Here is a 21,415-nt window from a genome sequence, read left to right on the forward strand (position 1 = left end):
GATGGGTTCACTGGAACCGAGGTGGAACCAGTGCCGGTGGCAAAAAATGTGGACAGGGCTTGAAAATAACAGAAGGTGCATGCGCGTTTGGGTAAAGGCAAATGTCGAAATTCAAATAGAGAGGTCAGGGTATCAGAGCAGGTTAGTGATGTGGGTAAATGCCAACAGAATGGGGTAAGAAGGGACGGAGAGTTTAGCAAAATATGTATATTGGCAAATACCGACATTGCAGACAATGGAGGTAAATAAATAAATTAAAGTTCCTTTATGTGAATGCATGAAGCATCCCTAATAATATAGATGAACTACTGTCACGAATAGAGGTATATTATCTAGATCAAATTGACTTTAGTGACATATGGTTACAATGAGATCAAGTTGGGAAACGAATATTCCAGGGTGAACAATATTTCGGAGAGACAGACGGAAAACCCAAGGAGGAGGAGTAGCCCTGATAGTAAAGGATGACATAAGGACATTAATAAGAAGGGATCTGGTCTCAGAAGATCATGATGCAGAATCAGTTTGGGTGCAAATTAGGAACAGCAGGAGTCAGAAAAAAACACTGGCAGCCGTAGTTTACAAACAGTAGTTATATTCTTGTACAGAACATTAAATGGGAAATTATTGGAACGTGTAAAAAAGGTGATGTATGAATTGTGGGGGATCTTAATATGCATATAGGCTGGCACAGTGAAATTAGCAGCAATGGTGTAGAAGATGAGTTTGTACAATGTTTTCATGACAGTTTCTTGGAGAAATGCGTTGTAGAATGGATTGGGGAAAGATGTATATTAGATCTCGTATTGTGCAATGAACGGGTTAATACCTAATGTCATAGTAAAAGATCCACTGGGAAATAACGATCACAATACCATTTAATTTCATGTTCAGTTTGAAAGTGACACAATTCAATCAAAAACAAATTTAAACTGAAACAAAGCCAATATCGATGGGTGAGAGGAGAACTGGCCACGGGTAATTGGGTAAATGGACTGGAAGGTATGTATGGTGGTAAATGAACAGTGAGAAACATTTAAAGAAGCAATTCGAAGGCTTCAACAAAAGTGCATTCCGTTAAAAGAACAAAAACTCGTCAAGAGTGGCTCATCCTTGACTTACTCAGGAAGTTAAAGGGAGTATGAGATTAAAATAAGAGGCTGACCATATTACAAAAATAGTAGCACGTCTGAGGATTAGGAGTGTTTTACAAATCAGCAACGGACCATCAAAAAGTTGATAAAACAAGAAAAAAAATGAACGTGAGAGCATTGGGACGGCACAGTGGCGCAATGGTTAGCACCGCAGCCTCACAGCTCCAGCGACCCGGGTTCAATTCTGGGTACTGCCTGTGTGGAGTTTGCAAGTTCTCCCTGTGTCTGCGTGGGTTTCCTCCGGGTGCTCCAGTTTCCTCCCACATGCCAAAGACTTGCAGGTTGATAGGTTAATTGGCCATTATAAATTGTCCCTAGTATAGATAGGTGGTAGGGAAATATAGGGACATGTGGGGATGTGGTAGGAATATGGGATTAGTGCAGGATTAGTATAAATGGGTGGTTGATGGTCGGCACAGACTCGGTGGGCCGAAGGGCCTGTTTCAGTGCTGTATCTCTAAACTAAACTAAACAAAGCAGCCTGCAGTAGAAAACATATTGTAAGAGCTTTTAAAAGTACATAAAAAGGAAGAGAGCAGCTAAAGTGGACGTTGTTCCCTTAGAGGCTGAGACAGGAGCAATCATCATGGAGAATGAGGAAAGGGCAGAGCCTTTGAACAAATATTTTGTATCTGTCTTCACAGTAGAGGACACAGGTTCCATACCAGAAATAGGCAGTAACCTAACGGCTAATAAGAGTGAGGAAATTAAGAAAGTTGATATCATCCGAGAAACATGGAGAAATTGGAGAAACTTGAGGTACTAAAATCTGACATGTCTCCGAGACCAGATGGCCTACACTCTCGTGTTCAAAAAGAGATAGCTGCAAATATAAGGTATGCGCAGGCTATGATTTTCCAGAATTACTTAGATTCTGGAATGGTCCCGTCATATTGGAAGTTGGCACATGTTACACCGCTTTTCATGAATGAAGGTGAAGAGAAAACAGGGAAAAACAGTCGTTGGGAAGATGCCAGGAACTATTGTTAAATAAACCTTATCATTGCACTTGGGAAAGCACAGTATGATTAGAAAAATGTCAGCATGGTAAAACTGAGGGGAAATCCTGTTTCGAAAAAAATCTGAGTTTTCAGAGGATGTAACTAATCGGGTAGATAAAGGGAAACCTGTTGATGTAGTATACCCGGATTTCCAAAAGTCATTCAATAAGGTGCCACACAAAAGATTAATAGGCAAGATACGGGCGCATGGTGTTGTGGGTAATATATTAGCGTAGATGGAGGACTAGTTAACAGACAGGAAGCAGAGAGTGGGAATAAATGGGGCATTTTCAAGTTGGCAGGCAGTGAATAGTGTTCTGCCGCAAGCATTAATGCTGTAGCCTCAGCTATTTACACTCCATATTAATGAGTTGGATGAAGAGACAGAGAACAATGTATCCAAGTTAGTTGATGATATAAAGATCGGTACAAGGTAAGCTGAGGGAAGGAGATAGAGAGCTAGAAAGAGATACGGACAAGATCAATGAGTGGGCAACAAGATGGCAAATGAAACATAATGTAGGGAAGTGTGAAGTTGTTCACTTTGTCGGAAAATAGAAAAGCAGATGTTTTTATTTTTATTTTTAAAGTGTGAAACTGGTAAGTGTTGATGATCCGAGAGGCATGAGGGCATTTCTAGAGGAAACACACACAGTTAACATGCAGATGCAGTGCAGCAAGGTATTAAGAAGGCAAAAGTCTTGTTGGCCTTAATTATAAGGGGATTGGAGTAAGTAATTTTGAAAACTTGCTAAAATTGTACAAGGCTTTGGGAAGACTGCACCTCGAATACTGCGTGCCGTTTTGGTCTCCACATTTGACAAGCGATATAGTTGCACTGGAGGCGTTCAGTGAAGATTTACTAAAATGGTTCCTGGGACGAGGGGGTTGTCCTATGATGCGAGGCTGAGTACATTGGATCTATATTCTCTGGAGTTTAGAAGCATGACAGGTGATCTAATTGAGAGAGACAAGATGCTGAAAGGGCTTGATAGGGTAAATGCTGAGAGATTGATCCACTGGTCGTGGAATCTAGAATGCGAGGGCAGTATCAGGATAAGGGGCCAATCATTGAGGGCAGAGATGTGGAGAAATTACCACCTACTGCACCTCCACTCTGTATCCCATCCACCTGCCAAATTACTTTAACCACCACCCAACAACACTAGCAAGCCTCCCAGCAAGGATGTTTGTCCCATTCCGGTTCAGGTGTAATATGTCCATCTTGGACAGGTCCCACCTTTGCCAGAAACAGACCCAGTGAACCAGGAAACTAAAGCCCTCCCTCTTGCAAAATCTCTTCAGCCACGCGTTAATCTGCTCTATCCTCCTGTTCCTATGCTCACTAGCACGTGGCACTGGGAGTAATCCAGAGATTAGAACGTTTGAGGTCCTGCTTTTTAATCTGCTACCTAGCACCCTAAGTACTTGTTGCGGGATCTCATTCCTCTTTCTACCTATGCCGTTGGTACCAATGTGTACAACAACCTCTGGCTGTTCACCCTCCCCCTTCAGAATGTCCTGCAGCCGTTCCTTGACGTCCTTGATGCTCGCATCAGGCAGGCACATACCATCCTGGAGTCACGTTTGCGGCCACATTAACGTCTGTCTGTACCCCTTACGATCGAATCCCCTTTCACTATAGCTCTCCCACTCCTTTTCCTCCCCTCCTGTGCAGCTGAGCCACCCGTGGTGCTACAGACTTGGCTGTTGCTGCGTTCCCCTGAGAAGCTATCTCCCCCAACAGTATCCAAAGCTGAACATCTGTTAGATATGGAGATGGACCAAGGGGACTCCTGCACTACCTGCCTAGTTCCTCTACTCTGTCTGGCAGTCACCCATTCTCTTTGTGCATGAGCAGTCTTTAACTGCAGTGTGACCACCTCCCTGTACGTGCTACCCACGATGATCTCAGCCTCACGGACGGTCCACAGCGTCCCCAGCCGCTGCTCCAGATCCGAAACGCGGATTTCGAGTAGTTTCAGCTGGAGAAACTTCCTGCACACGTGTTCGCCCTGGACATTGGAAGTGTTCCTGACTTCCCACATTGCACAGGAGGAGCAATATAGATTGCCAAGCTGCCCTGCCACGACTTACCCTTAATTTATACCCTTAAATTACCCAACAATCAGATTATGTACACTAGGGACATTGATTCCCCCCAAAAATTACCTGTTATATTAAAAGAAAACTGTAGACCTTTCCCTTTACCTCTCGTTACCAACCCAGCTATTTGCATTAATTCTCTAACAACTTACTCACCAACTGATGAGCGTTGAAGAAACTTTATTATCCAATACAACACTTGAAATGCTTCTTTTTTTTCAAGAATCAACATTCCATTTGATTCCAGGCCTTACCATGTTTTGTTTGTCTATTCATTTGATTCCTCCAATAATCATTTATTTGTCTTTGTCTCAGCTGTTGTTGCACTTCTAAATCCCAGCAGTCATCCTGAAATAATTTCTCCCCTATTTTCTTGATATCATTTAGGTTAAAACAGAAACTGGATTCTCTTATAACTCAAATGACTTATTGCAAGTTGCTGCACAATAGTTGCCTATTTAAAGATAAATGTAGCTCAACTGATTTTACTGCATCTTCGCACATTTATATTGTAGATGAATGTTTAATTGTGAATCCAAGGAAAAGTTGCAAACTATTTACTAATCATATTATCATTCACAAAGTATGACATTGACTAATCCCTTTCTTAATGAGTCCACTTATTATTTATTATGAGGATTAAATAACGTTAGTCATTTTAAAACACCATTCCAAGAATCTCCAATTCCCCACAGGACAAAATCTGCCTCCTCCTCAATCTCATTATTGTTGTTGACCACACTTTCTATTGTCAAGCTCATGAGTGGTGCGATCGGCACAAATTTTACATTTTCTTACCTTCTAAAATATCATAACCCCAAATGACTACTGATGATGATAAATGTTATTATCTGTTAAAACTTCATTGACACTCCTCAGATTAAAGACTGACACCCGATCGGCTGATCACCTCACTCGATGACAGTCACTATCCCTTCACAGGAGTGCTGTTAATTCCAAACTATTATCATGTATGTACATACGATGAAAACAACAGATTATGCACGCTGGCTTATTATTTACCTCAGATACCCCTTTACTGTTGATAGGAAAATCACCGAATTATGCTGATTTGCTTTTCATCTGTTTCCCAAATTCAAATAATGGTGTTGTCAGTTGATAATATCTTTCATTTATTTATCTTCAAAAAAAAAATTTCCTTCAAAACTCAGCAACCCCCTGGACGGTATTCCCTTGAACCTTTTTTTGAAATTGACGTATGCTTATATCCCTTTAAACTCAGGTAGATTTCCTTTTGAGTGCTTGGAATAGCGACTATATTAATGTATTTATTATTGATTTAAAAGTCATGAACATTTATTTCCATGTTTCGTGGTTTCAGATGAATTTATCGGAGACAGTAATGTCTGCAGTTGTTATGGAAGCTGACTGCAAATAATGACAAAGGCTTTCTCGAGAAAGATAACAAATAGAAACAAATGTAGGAATAAATTAATGACAATTCCTGACTTTTTTAAAAAAAAAGGCCAAGCCTTCAGATCAAAATATTACCATGCTGTCATGAATGTTGCAAAAGTCTGAAGCTGCTGAAGTTGATTGATGTCTGTGATCTTTCGGTCCACATATTTAGAGAAATAAAGAACACAAGGTCAATTCGGCTTGGAGCCAGATTACTTCATTTAGAGCTTTGGATCAGAAATTGGCTAGCTAAAAGAAGACAGAGCGTGGTGGTTGATTGCAAATGTTCATCCTGGAGTTTAGTTACTAGTGGTGTACCGCAAGGATCTGTTTTGGGGCCACTGCTGTTTGTCATTTTTATAAATGACCTGGAAGAGGGTGTAGAAGGGTGGGTTAGTAAATTTGCAGATGACACTAAGGTCGGTGGAGTTGTGGATAGTGCCGAAGGATGTTATAGGGTACAGAGGGACATAGATAGGCTGCAGAGCTGGTCTGAAAGATGGCAAATGGAGTTTAATGCGGAAAAGTGTGAGGTGATTCACTTTGGAAGGAGTAACAGGAATACAGAGTACTGGGCTAATGGGAAGATTCTTGGTAGTGTAGATGAACAGAGAGATCTTGGTGTCCAGGTGCATAAATCCCTGAAGGTTGCTACCCAGGTTAATAGGGCTGTTAAGACGGCATATGGTGTGTTAGCTTTTATTAGTAGGGGGATCGAGTTTCGGAGCCACGAGGTCATGCTGCAGCTGTACAAAACTCTGGTGAGACCGCACCTGGAGTATTGCGTGCAGTTCTGGTCACCGCATTATAGGAAGGATGTGGAATCTATGGAAAGGGTGCAGAGGAGATTTACTAGGATGTTGCCTGGTATGGAGGGAAGGTCTTACGAGGAAAGGCTGAGGGATTTGAGGTTGTTTTCGTTGGAGTGAAGGAGGAGGAGAGGTGACTTAATAGAGACATATAAGATAATCAGAGGGTTAGATAGGGTGGATAGTGAGCGTCTTTTTCCTCGGATGGTGATGGCAAACACGAGGGGACATAGCTTCAAGTTGAGGGGTGATAGATATAGGACAGATGTGAGAGGTAGTTTCTTTACTCAGAGAGTAGTAAGGGCGTGGAACGCCCTGCCTGCAGCAGGAGTAGATTCGCCAACTTTAAGGGCATTTAAGTGGTCATTGGATAGACATATGGATGAAAATGGAATAGTGTAGGTCAGATGGTTTCACAGGTCGGCGCAACATCGAGGGCCGAAGGGCCTGTACTGCGCTGTAATGTTCTAATTCTAATTCTAATTCCGTCCAGAAATATGTGGTAATTCAGAAACAGTAATTAGAATTAGAATTAGAACATTACAGCGCAGTACAGGCCCTTCGGCCCTCGATGTTGCGCCGACCTGTGAAACCATCTGACCTACACTATTCCATTTTCATCCATATGTAGATCCAATGACCACTTAAATGCCCTTAAGTAATTATCACAAAATCCGAGGTGGATACAAAATTGACTTTGTGGCAGGAAACGAAGGGTAATTGTTGACGGGTGTCTTAATGACTGGAGGGCTGTTTCTAGTCTTATTCCGTGGGGCTCAGCACTGGGGCCCTACTTTATATGGTATATCTTAACGATTTGGACGTAAATGTAGGGGGCATGATCAAGAAGTTTGCAGACCAGACGTAGATTGGCTGTTTGGTGGATAAGCTGTAGGAAGATATTTATGGTATGGTCAGATGAGCATACAAGTGACAAATGGAATTCCAACCAGAGAAATGCGAGGTGATGCTTTTTGGGAGGTGAAACTCGACAAAGGAGTACACGATAAATGAGAAAATACTGAGAAGTGCAGAGAAAGTGAGGGATTTTGGAGTCAAAGTCTGCAGATCCCAGAAGGTAGCAGGACAGATCAATAATGTGGTTCAGAAGGCATATGGAATCCTTTCCTCTATTAGTTGTGGTATAGAATATAAGAACAGGGAGGTTATGCTGGAACTGCATAACTCTTTGATTGGGCCACAACTTGAGTACTGTGTGCAGTTCTGGTCACGTCATTACAGAAAGGATGTAATTGCACTGGAGAGGGTACAGAGGATATTTACGAGGATGTTGCCAGAACTGGAAAAATTCAGGTCGGAGGAAAAATTGGATAGGCTGTGGTTATTCACTTTGGAACAGTAAAGGCTGAGTGGATATTTGAATGAAATGTACAAAATCAGTAGGAGCCTGAATCGAGTGCAGGTGAGCGATCTATTCGTCTTAGCAGGGAGGTCAGTGACGAGGGGGTATTAGATTACTAGAAAAATAAAGGGGAGATGAGGAAAAACATTTTTCACCCAGAGGTTGGTACAGATCTGGAACTCACTGCATGAAAGGGTAATTGAGGCAGAAACTTTCAACTCATTGAAAAGGCGTCTGGATATGTACCTCAGCTACCATAATCTGCAGGTCGAAGAACCAAATGCTGGAAAGTGGGATTGGAATAGGTGGATCATTTTTCGGCTGGCACAGACACGCAGACACGATGGGTCAAAATGGCCTCTTTCTGTGCCTTAAACATTCTCTGTTTCTATGATTCGATGGTTCTTGCAAGCTTAAAATGCTAAATTATTCCTCTTTTCTGCTGATATTCGTTCTATGTTTTTGACCAATCTTTTACCTCGTAATTCAAATGGCGTCTTACTCCCTGGTCTTGCTGATCTATGTCTGGTTGTTCCTCTTATGGATTCCCTTCCTTGAATGAATAAAGCTGGTCAGACGAATCAGAGCAAGATTCCACTCAAATTCACAACCAGTCATTTCGTTTTAGCCTTTTTCAACGTATGGCCCCAAGCTGCACCTTTGTATGATTTGGAGTTTTGAGGCTTAAAACACTTTTATTTAAAAATTCTCAGTTCTGAATTTTCAATTTATTACACTGGGGTCCTCAGTTGTGCCTGACCTAACAAGTTACAAATAATGGCTATTTATGAATCCAGTATAATTTATGAAACAAGATGTTATAAATACTTAACAAAAAAAGCACTGAAGACAACATGGAAGTTTCTTATCCTTCAAGGCCAGGATTTCTTGAATGTTGTCAGCACAGGCGGTCCCTTTGTTCTCCTGTCTCTGAATTGACATTACACCAAAGACACCATTGCAAACAATGCGAGCAAAGACTCTGAGTTTCCAACTTTTGGGATTCCGATTCCTTATTATGAAATCCTTTGAATTACCTCTTCCATGAATTTAACGTGAGTTTCATCTGCTGTCACTGCACCTCTGTAAATAGAGTGATGTATGCTAAAAGCATGTCCATCTCTTATTTCCTAGGCTCCTAGAGTTAACATTTCATTGTGTGAACAAATATTTCATACTTGTAGATACAAAGCTGTTGTACAAGCAACGTTTCATCTTCTCATCAACAATGTCAACTATCATAAACAATTCACCTCAATATTTCCAGTGTGGCAAAGCAATTAATAATAAATGTGTCTAGTGAAATATCAGGAAAAATTATGCGTTTAAATATAAATGTTTTCTTCTGCAGATATATTTAATTGATCAAGTCAGTTAGCATACTTATTAAAACTACTTGGTTCCTCTTTAATGAAAGGTGTCATATCCAGTTCAAGCCTCTTTCACAGCAGTTTCTTGAGGGAGCGCAATCACTCTCCTTCTGACCCCTTTACAAAGGTCATCTCTTTCCCTTTGCTCACTGCTCGTTATCTTTTTTGATTTCTGCTAATTTACATCCGATCCTCTTGCTCTCGACCCCCTCTTCCCGTCACTGACAGCTCTATTGTTTGTCCTTACTCCAACAGGCCATTGTCTTCTGGACCTCCAGCGGTTACCTCTCGTCCATTAACCACTGGATGTTTAAGCTGGTCTCAGTTGTTTTGTTTATTAATTAATTTAATAATTGATGTAACTGCATATTTCACCGCGCTCTTTAACTGCTCTCTGAACTCGGTCTGAGTGACCACATAAATAAATGTGTTTGTACAGCAACTCAAATTCCGCAGCATATATGCAAGCTTTCCAAAAATATAGTAAGAATCATCATCTAAGAAATCACCAATACGAAAAATATATAACATATACAGCAACCACAGAAATATGAAACTGCCAGATATACTGAAGAGTAAAATCATAGACTTCCTCCTTCTCTCCATTTCAGTGTCACTGTGATTAACGTTCTTGCTCTGACCCCTCAGTCTCTGACGAACTCGACTGGTCACTAAAATGTGTCTGAACGTCAGAACGTTCAGCAACAGAATTAACATGAAAGGCAATAATGGTGTTAAAGCTTTTTCAAACATTGCAAATCCAATCCATCGAGGGTCAGTAAAATAGCTTGGCTTATTCGAGCAGCGCCATTCTACATTGTCAATTACCCGTCTTGGTTTATATCTAAAGTAGGTGGGAATATTTTTTAGACAAAGCAGAATGCTGGTTGTTGATAGAACAACAGTGGCAGTTTTCCTGGTGCAATATTTTGATTTCAGCTTCTGGCAACAAATGGCGACAAAACGATCAAATGTGAAAGCGATGGTGAACCAGACGGAACAGTGGATGGCTGCACGGATCAGGAAATAACAAGAGCGACACACAGAGGTGAGGTCCAGGAAATTTAATGGGAAATAAAGATTATTGATTCTCCGGAGTATGATCTCAGTGATAATAACCAGTAGATCTGCCATTGACATGGCCACCAGGTAGCGGGTGGTGCAGCTGGAGAGTCCGCAATTTCCCTTGGACAGGATCACAATTGACACTAAATTAACTGTAAAGGAGAGAAGGGAAAAGTGGTTGTAAATTACTGAAAAATATTCTCCGCTTCTCAACCCAGGAAGGATTTCAGCACCACAACCGTGTGGATTGGGACCAGGTCCATGACCCCAACCTTCCTCCAACCTCAGCACTTCCAGAGTTAACAAATCCTGGACGGGTAGTTCCGGCACCCCGCTCACCTAACGCTGGCCAGCAAGTTAAACATCGCAATGAGGAGCTACAAAAGGGTAGATTGGAGACCTGCACCCAGTCTCCAACCACTGCCACTGTAGGAACCCATCCTGGACTCGAATCACTCCCTGGGGTCGAAGAAATTCCTCCCTGACTCGAACCAGTCCCTCGGATTGGAGGCACACATACGTCTTGGACCACTCCCTCTGATGTATAAATGAGTTATATTGAAAAGGGAATTTACTGAGTCAATGCAAATGTGATCACAGCATGGGCTTTCATCTCTACAGGAATATCATTAAAAGAAAAGTTTTATAATAACCTATTATAAAAATGGTTATTGAACACAGAAATAATGTGTACTCTTCTGGACTACACATGATGAACAATATCCAGGGTAACCAGCAGGTGCACGTATTCTTCACAAACATAATACCATAACTGAGAGATTATAGTTATTCGGATATGCTGTGGCTCTATTCTGCCGTTAAGAGAATGATGCGTGTTGAACTAATAGAGGGCTTCAAAATTATATAGGGGTTAGAGAGGGAAAACGTAGATCTGATATTTCCACCTTTGCTGGTGGCCAGTTTTGCATTTCCTCAAAATAAGACGGTCATCAATAAATCACGATGGAATTCAAGAGAGACCTGTATACTCTGAGTGCTGAGAACATGGAATTTAGACCTCTTGGAGTAGTTGTAATGGAAGAAAAAATGAAGAAGCGATGTTAGTACATGAGAGAGACAGGACTGGAAGGATATGCTGATAGCATTAGATGAGCTGTAATGTCTTCATACAGAGCATGAAGACAGTTGTGATCTAGTTGTGCCGAATGCCCAGTTTCTGTGCTGTAGAATCGGTAACATGTTTATTAACAAGTCATAGCCATCAGTGTTTCTCGTAATATTGAAGAGGATTATTTATTATTGCAGTCACTCATGACCAAAGGCTTCTCAGGGCCGTGCTCGGGAAAGATATTAATCAGCACCTGATAGTGCTGTCAACAACTCTACTTAGAGAAAGAGTAAGATGGGGACCCGCATTGAATGTAATGACAGATACTCCAGGAAATACATGGTCCCTAGTGTTGAGTGGTCCACATCATTTAGTCAGCCACAATCAGTGCTATTCTGTAGTTACAGAGACTCCCAGGTATACATGATAGCTGAGGTCAGGTGCTCCACTCCAGATAGTGCACACACACACTATAGTTCTACATTAACAGATAACTGCTGTAATTATTCCCCTCTGAGATTTTCCTGCTTTGAGCTCTGATTCTACAGAATACAACATTCCACACAATTCAATCACTTTACAATGCATAGTGCCTTGAGCTAGAAACAATTGAGACAACAGATTAAAACTGCACAGATAATTCAGGAAAATTATGCAATTAAATTATTGAATGTGTGTCTGTGTAACTGTAACCGTTCGATCTCATGTAATATTATTATTCCCATGGTAAGGGAAGAAACCAGCTCATACGCAGATTTACAAAACTTCATTGGTTATACATCCTTACCAGGAACACCAATTATAGCAAGGATCACATAGAATATGTTCCGCACCCATTGCATTGGTCGGTGCATTTTCTGCTTGGAGTGATAGGTCTGTTCATGCTGCAGGTAATATCTTTGAAGTACATTCTGAGCTGACACATTCCCAGTGCATTAACTTTATAGCCTCCCGGATCGCCAAGGGGATACTGAGGTTGTAACATTGTTCAAACAGTTTATCTTAATCTTGAACAAACAGATGACGACAGTTGGGTTAATTCCCTCTTGATGGAATGTATTTTCCACGAAAATTGAATTGGACCCATCCCCACCCCCAAGACTGGACAAATCTGATCACAATAAGCAAATAATCATAACTGGAAAATGTGTTAAACAGAAATCAAGGAAGTCCTACATAAATCTTGAGCCCTATCTTTAGATCTCATGTTGTTTTAGTGATTGCCTTCACTCTGCATGACTGTTCAGAAATTAAGTTCCTAACGTCAGGGAAGCCTCGAAGGGATGTTCGTCTCTCCTTTGGATGCTCTCTTTATCTGTGGAATTCCGTTCAACAATTCATATATTCAAACAAAAAGGAACATAGAATGGTTGCAACACAGCACTTGGCCATTTAGTCTGTCTTGACCGTGTCTGCTCTCTGCACAGGCAGCTCAAGTAATCACACTCCCAGATCTGCTCATCACTGACCTGCATTGTTATTCTCTTCAGTTGTTTATTCAATTCGCTTCTGATTGAATCTGTCTTCACCATACTCTCAGGCAGTTCATTTCATATCCTAAACACGTGCTGTGTAGAAATAAGTTTCCCTCATGTCGCCATGAATTCTATTGCCAATCCGTTCAACCTGTGTCCTTTGGTTTTCGGCACTTCTGCCAATGAGAACGGTTTCTCTGTGTCTACTCCGTTTAAACCGCCATGGTTTGGAAAAACTCTATCAAGCTTTCTCTCAATTTCCTCTTTAAGGAGAACAACCCCGATTTTCTAATCTATCGGCATAAAATATCTGTTAGCCCTGGGATTTTCTCTTTGTACATTTTCTACACCCGCTGTGAAGACTACACATTGTTCCTCAAAGTTCGGTACCTAGAACTGGACACAATGGTAGGAATGTCAATATCGTTCTGTCCCTCACACAGTCTGTTTCCCTTTTCAATCTCTTTATCTGATACATCGATGATTGTTTTTGTGTCAAACCCTTCTTTCACATCGAGTTTGAAACTTTAATCATAATGGAATTTAAATCTGTACCTCTTTCGCCTGAAAACGGTCCACCTGTGACAGTTCACTTCTCTTCCACGAATTCCCTCTCTCATTTTAAGTGGACGGATACTGCATAAATATTTACTATAATCCGCCAACTTCCACAGTTATCTTGACCACACTTCCTCCAACTCCACTTTGCATAAATAATAGCTTCCATTCTCTCAGTTTCCTCATCCTTCTGTTTATCCCAACGATGCTATCTTCCATACCAGAGCTTCTGTAGTCTCTTCATTTCACATTAACCGTGCATTCCTCACATTAATTTTGCAGAGGACTCTGCTGTATCTGTTCCATCACCCGAGTTACTGTCCTCACCGCTTCCCGATCTTCTGGAACCATGATATTAATTCACTTATTCTCACTTTCCATTCCAACTTCCTCCACCTTCAACACATCATCCTCCTCCATTTCCACCATGTCCAACTAAAATCGCGAACAAATTATCTGTATTCACTCTTCAATCACACCCAAGATGTGGTATGCTTGCCCGCAGCTCCTTCTTATGCAAGTGCAAGAGATGCAACAGTTTACCTTTCACCTATGATGATACAGTCTTTAGGAATAAAAGTGGGAGTAGGCCATTCAGCCCATAGATGGTGTTCTGCATTCAATACCATAATGGCTGACCTGACCATGGCTGTAATTCCAATTTCCCACCAGAAAACAGTAAATCTTCACTCCCTCGCAAATGAAAAGACAGTCTAAACCAGCCTTGAATATATTCAAAGACCCAGACTCCACTGACTTCTGGGTAAATGAATTCCAAATGCGATGGAACTTTCAAGAGAAGCAATTCCTCCTCATCACGATTTTAATTGGGAGACCGCTTATTCATAAATGGTGGAGAATGTGCTGAGCTCAGGGCCGGGCAGGGCACCAATGTACCACACCGGTACATTATACTGAGTTAGCAAGGTGAAGAGTGTTCCTTCTTGCTCCTTGGATGTGGGTATTGCTGGCGAGGCTGGGATTTGTTATCCATCTTTTGTTTTCCTTGGAAACGAGGTGGGGAGCCGCTTTCTTGAAACGCTGGACTCCATCAGCTTTAGGTACACCCGCAGTGCTATTAAAGAGGAAGTTACAGGATTTTGACCCATAATGAAGAAAATGAAGACAATGACGAAATGGCGATGTCGTTCCGACTCAGGATGTCTGTGGCATGGAGGGAACCTTCAGGTGTTCATGTTTCCATGCATCTGCCTCCTTTATCCTTTTAGGTTTTAGAGGTCTCATGCTTGAAAGGAGCTGTCAAATACATTTTAGTAACTTCCTGCGGTGTGATATTGTATATGGTACACACAGCAGCCACTGTGTGCTGGTGGTGGAAGCAGTTAAGTGTTAGTATGGTGCATCAGATGTACATCATGCAAACCCATTTGCTTGGATCTTGCTGAGGCGCTTGAGTTTTTTTGGTGGTGGCACAGATCCAGTAAAGTGGAGTGCATTCCATTATTCCTGACTTATGCCTTGTAGATTGCGATGTAAATGTCAGTGGATGAGTTATTTGCTGCATAAATCCCAGCGTCTGATCTTCTCTTGGAGCAACAGCATTTATTTGTCTGGCCCAGTTATGATCAATGGCAACGCCTATGATATTGATAATGTGGTAACTGGGGAGTGACCACGATGATGAATATCAAAGGGTGGTGGTTATATTCTCTCTTGTTGGACATGGCCATTTCCTGGAAAATGTGAGATGCTATTTTTTGCTTCCTTTACTCAGCACAAGCCGGATGCAAACAATGCAAAAAATGTGATGTGTCTTTGCGTGAGTGAAGGAAGAAAGGTTCAATTTGTCCACCATTCAACCAGAGTAGACTTCATCTCATCTTGGCCTCAGTGTTTGACCGAATAATTGCAAGAGGCAAATTATAGGGTAGATGGAGGAAGTATAAACTGTCGTTGATTTATTTGTTGAAGTAAGCACGAGCTTCTTGATTGGCTTTGCTAATTTCGAATAGATACATTGCAATAATCAGGTGGGCGGCACAGTGGTGCAGTGGTTAGCACCGCAGCCTCACTGCTCCAGCGACCCGGGTTCAATCCTGTGTACTGCCTGTGTGGAGTTTGCAAGTTCTACCTGTGTCTGCGTGGATTTCCTCCGGGTGCTCTGGTTTCCTCCCCCATGCCAAAGACTTGCAGGTTGATCGGAAACTTGGCCATTAGCAATTGCCCCCAGTTTTGGTAGGTGGTAGGGAAGTATAGGGACAGGTGGGGATGTGGCAGGGATATGGAATTAGAGTAGGATTAGTATAAATGGGTGGTTGATGGTCGGCACAGACTCGGTGGGCCGAAGGGCCTGTTTCAGTGCTGTATCTCTAAACTAAGCTAAAACTAAACTAAAAACGAGGACAATTCGCATGGGTGGATCATATATGGACAGGCGGAGGGGTCATTGGATCTGATACAAGCTCTTTTATTCCTCGTTAATGCTTCGTTACATGTTGTCAAGGGGAGTACACAATATGGAGAGCTATGCTGCTATCCATCGAATCATTGGGCTTGCAAACCTTACTTTGGGGTATTAGATGGACCGTCTCTTCCCACTACATGGCGGGACGTCGTTGTAACAGGGGGAAATGCGGTGGTGCAGGGTCGGAGTAATGGGAGGCCTATCGTTACCTTCTTGTATATGGATCTGTAGCTTGAGGGTCCAGTTGGGAGGTGATGGAGGAAGATGTTAACAGCACAGCTCTGGCTCAGAGTTCTGAATGTGATTGACAACAGGCTGAAGGAGTTCCACGGAAAGTAAGTAATACAACTCCAGCCCTAGGAAGTCATTGTATCTTCTGGGTTAGCTAAACACAGGAACAAGAAACCTTTAATCCCGAGGTCTATTCCAGTTGTCCATAAAGGCAAAGCTGCCACAGATTTCACATTCATGCCAAGCAGAAATCAAACACACGGACTCTCTGGTAAATCAGATTCAATTCTTTGTAAATACAAACATTTGCCTGTTTCAATAATTTCGTTTCCATTCTTGGGAAGATCTATTTCTCCCTGACATCCTAATTTTACATTTTATTCCCAAATATTTACGTGATTGCATGTTCCATTTCTCACAATATCAGGATGGATCAGTTCTACACTTACTAACTTGACATTCAACAAACCCCCAAAAATCTACAAGGCAAATCTACCAACGAAAGCATGTACACCTCCTTCTGCCTCTCCTTCACATAAATTGCAATTATTGCAGATTTTTACTTTGTGGTGAAGAAGTTCCGTGTTGGTTTGAATTACCCTGAGGGCGTGACTGACAGCCTCATAGAATATTTCGTTCACCTGCCCTGCACAGGCCTGAAACCAGGTAAATCCCACGCCCTGACAGAGATCAACGAAGGAGCATAAAACATCCCAATTACAAGATCAGATCCTGGAAAGGCGCAAAATGCAGGACCATTCTGTTAATTTGGTAAACATGCATCTGCCAAAGGACAAAGCAGGAGCCGGTCTTTCTTCCACATAGGTTTATTCACAGTGCTCCATGTGGACTCTGCTCTTTCCACAATTAGTATCAGCTGCTCTTAATCACAGTTAGAGCATACCCAATTGACAAATCATTTGCAACATTGGCTCATTCGCAGCATTTTGTTCGCAGTCCATCAATGTGTCCATTGTACATTATTATTTTTCTTGTGATTCCTGTTCGAATATACAAGCCACATGTGAGCGTTTCAGCTCCGTTTGAAGAACAGAACTGCTCTTCACATGTCCCGCATTGCATGAATGCACAACCTCTGAATTGTTGATTCAACTCTCACCCCGACATCTAACGCTGCGGCACTCACTCACATAGCAACACACAGAAACACACTTAAGGAAAGTACAGTTGAAAAGAATAGTGAACTTTTACAGCTTAGAAGCAAAATAATACTTCATAATTCACATGGCTCATTCTCGAAAAGACACGTTGCAGACCTTATGAAAAATACGTCTTCACTCCTGAAGTGTAGCTTCGCTAATTTCAACAGCCAGATTCAGGTGCTGAAGTGGCTTTAAAGATTCTATTAAAGGGATAGAATTTCTGCAGGCCACAAACTTGGTTGCTTGTCGTCTCGTTACCACGTGGTCAGTTTACAGTACTTGTGGACTCGAAATGGAACAGGCTTGGAATCCTCACCATGTTACAGTCTCCAATTATTAAGGCATATATTTTGCTGCCCTTTCTGCTGCCCTTTCTGCTGTTGCTGTCGTGTCTTTCTTCAGACAGCACTTAAAGAATAAAAAGAAACCAATATGGCTACCTTACTATGTGCATTATCACATTTCCCTTTCCCAAACATGATGTTGGAATTAGGCATATTATTTATTATCTGGCTTATTGCTTGATTACGGTCTTTGTTTCAGAAAGACCCATTCAGTTCAGGGTTGCCTTTTGGATTGTCTCAGGATACGTGGAGGCGCCACTTCTTAATCTGGGATGTATGATATTGTCCTTGCGAGACAGTATGGCTGTTTAAAAATTCACTGATCAGGTCAGATGACCTTTGGTGGCCATCATTTGCGGCTCGTATGGTCCACTTTAAAAGAAAGGTCAGTTACAAAATGCTACACACTCAGTGAAATTCTATTTTAAAAGATATGAATTTGACATGGCTCTACTGGGCATGGCAATAATATTAAAGTAATTGTGTCAAATGATATTAGTGCTAAAATATATTGAAAAAAAGAGACACAAATCCCATTGCACAGATCCTCCAATCGAAGCAGGCTCCTGCAGTTATAGGACAGCTCACCAGTATCACTCGACTTGTGATGGTTCCTCTCCTCCTTTACGTATGCACTTTGCAGCATGCATTCCACTGCAATGAGGAAAGAAGTAGGTGAACCCAGACCGAACAGTATGGGGTGCTGGTGACCTGCAGCGAAATGGTCGCCGACCACAACCATTACAATTTACATTAACAAAGTGCTACACACATCCAAATAGAAATCTCAGAAGACAGAATAGAGCAGCTTAAAACAGCGTGACATCAAGAGGAAGTGGAAAAATAGAGAGAGTGCGAGATTGTTGAGCACGTAGTGAGAGATATCGACTTCCAGGCGAGTTTTGAAGACAAGAAGAGAGTTGAAATGATGGTGTGCTGGAGTTTCCGATGCCCTGGGTACAGTTTATTGGGAAACACTTGGTTACGGCGCAGCAGAAACAGTGATGCATAACAAATACTGTTCGACAACAGATGACAAGGGAGGAGTGGAATAAGTTCACAAGGATTTATATCTTGGCAGATTGTTGTGATTGACAGGGTGTCATCTGCAATAGGATTGATATGGTCGTTCACTATTCTTCAAATTATTTCAGTGGAGCAATGAGGACAAGGGGAATTTGGTGGAAAGGTACGGGACAGGGATTGGGGTCTTATTCCTGGTCAGGGTTTGAGCTGTGGCATTCAGGATACCTGTTGTTTCGGCTGTGCTCCTGATTTGGTCGTGGATAGGCAAAAAATGGAGTCGGAGACAGGGCTGGTGGGATTGACCAGGAGCAGAGCCTGGTCATGTGACCCTGACTTACTGGAAGTTGGGGCAACTTGTGCTGGCTGCTGTTTGATTGGCTCCTGGCTTTGTGATCAGATTTCCTCCCTGGTTAGCATTCATGAGCTTTAGTGAACGTGGGCAGCAGCTGGTTCTGACAGCGGACACAGTGAGTATGATTCCTCCAAATAAATAGAGGAAACAATATGAGTGTAGAATGTGAGAGGTTGGCCAGGAGTGTGTTTGAACATTCAAATCTGGAGCTGGCAAAGACACTGATAAGTTTTCAGCAGCATTTGAGGTGAAACGGGGGACGAGGAATGGGTCATTGAGATGGTGCAGGCTTGTGGTTGTAAGCTCATCCCGAAGTCAACCAAATGACCAAGGTTGCAAAAAATATGGTTGCAAAAAATACGGATGTCTGCACATTGAATATGCACACGTTTAAAAGCAAGGCCTAGGGGAATCTTCACAGTGAAAAGTTATCAGTTCAAAGAGACGGTCTCGGGACCAACGCCCACAGTGAATAGACACATTTTTAAAACAGGGCCTGGAACAACCTGCAGAGTGAATTACCACAAGTTTAAACACTGGGCGCCATGGGGGAAATCTGCACAATGAATAGTCAGAAGTTTAAAAACAGGGCCTAGGGGAATCTGAACACAATAGACACAAGCTTAAGCAGAGGGCTCAGGAGCAACGTCCACAATAAATGGACACATGTTTAAAACAGGGCCAGGGGGATCCTGCACCATGAATGGTCACAAGTTTAAACACAGGGCCCTGGGAATCCTGCTCAGTGAATGATCACAAGTTTAAACACAGGGCCTGGGGAATCCTGCACAATGAATAGTCACATGTTTAAACACAGGGCCCGGGGGATCCTGCACAGTGAATAGTCACAAGTTTAAACACAGGGTCCGGGGGGAATCTGCACAGTGAATGATCGCAAGTTTAAACAGAGGGTCCGGGGGATCCTGCTCAGTGAAAAGTCACAAGTTTAAACACAGGGCCCAGGGAGAACCTGCAAGGTGAATAGTCGCATGATTGAACACAGGTCCAAGGGGATACGGCATAGGAAATATTCACAAGTTGAAACACAGGGCCCGGGAAGAACGTGCACGGTGAATTTCACAAGTTTAAACACCGGGCCTGGGGAATCCTGCACAGTGAATAGTCACAAGTTTAAACACAGGTCCCAGGGGATACTGCACAGTAAATAGTCACAAGTTTAAACATAGGTCCCAGGGGATACTGCACAGTAAATAGTCACAAGTTTAAACACAGGTCCCAGGGGATACTGCACAGTAAATAGTCACAAGTTTAAACACAGGTCCCAGGGGATAACGCACAGTAAATAGTCACAAGTTTAAACACAGGGCCCGGGGGATCTTGCACAGTGAATAGTCACAAGTTTAAACATAGGTCCCGGGGGAACGTGCATAGTGAATAGACACAATTTTAAACAGAGGGCCTGGGGGTTCCTGCTCAGTGATTTGTGTCAAGTTTAAACACAGGGACCGGGAGAACCAGCAGGATGAATAGTCACATGTTTGAACACAGGTCCCGAGGGGAATCTGCACAGTCAATAGTCACAAGTTTAAACACAGGGCCCGAGGGGATCCTGCCCAGTGATTCGTGTCAAATTTAAACAGAGCGCCGGGAGATCCTGCTCAGTGATTCGTGTGAAGTTTAAACACAGGGCCCGGGGGATGCCGCTCAGTGGTTCGTGTAAATTTTAAACACAGGACCCGGGGGGAACCTGCACAGTGATTCAAGTCTAGTTTAACAGAGCGCTCGGGGGATCCTGCTCAGTGATTCGTGTAAAGTTTAAACACAGGGCCCGGTGTGATCCCGTATAGTGATTCGTGTCAAGTTTAAACACAGGGCCCGGGGATTTCCTGCAAAATGAATAGCCACAAGATTCAACACAGGGCCCTGGGGAAGCTGCACAATTCATAGTCACAAATTTAAACACAGGGCCGGGGGGATCTTGCACAGTCAGTCATGCCAAGTTTAAACACAGGGCCTGGAGGAATCCTGCATAGTGAATAGTCACAAGATTAAACACAGGGCGAGGGGGAATGCGGCACAGTGAATAGTCACAAGATTAAACACAGGGCGAGGGGGAATGCTGCACAGTGAATACTCACAAGTTTCAACACAGGGCGCGGGGTGAAGCCGCACAGTGAATAGTCACAAGATTAAACACAGGGCCCTGGGGAAGCTGCACAATTCATAGTCACAAATGTAAACACAGGGCCGGGGGGATCTTGCACAGTCAGTCATGTCAAGTTTAAACACAGGGCCCGGAGGAATCCTGCACAGTGAATACTCACAAGATTAAACACAGGGCGAGGGGGAATGCTGCAGAGTGAATACTCACAAGATTAAACACAGGGCCCGGGGGAAGCTGCTCAGTGAATACTCACAAGATTAAACACAGGGCGAGGGGGAATGCTGCACAGTGAATACTCACAAGATTAAACACAGGGCACGGGGGAACGCTGCACAGTGAATCTTCTTCTTATTTGGCCTC

At 42.6% G+C, this 21,415-nt stretch overlaps 1 protein-coding gene across 1 annotated transcript; it reads right to left on the minus strand.

Moving 5' to 3' along the window:
• Positions 1–9,594: 9,594 nt before the first annotated feature.
• LOC137359250 (probable G-protein coupled receptor 139) lies at positions 9,595–12,210 on the minus strand (the record flags this gene model as incomplete). The annotated part of the gene is made up of 2 exons (XM_068025309.1): positions 12,144–12,210; positions 9,595–10,439 (listed from the first exon to the last, which is right to left on the minus strand). Coding segments are annotated over exons 1-2 (912 nt in total), but the record flags the coding sequence as incomplete, so codon positions are not given.
• Between the last annotated feature and the right edge of the window lie 9,205 nt (positions 12,211–21,415).

The sequence above is a fragment of the Heterodontus francisci genome, unplaced genomic scaffold (assembly GCF_036365525.1).
Source record: "Heterodontus francisci isolate sHetFra1 unplaced genomic scaffold, sHetFra1.hap1 HAP1_SCAFFOLD_124, whole genome shotgun sequence".
Classification (NCBI taxonomy): domain Eukaryota; kingdom Metazoa; phylum Chordata; class Chondrichthyes; order Heterodontiformes; family Heterodontidae; genus Heterodontus; species Heterodontus francisci.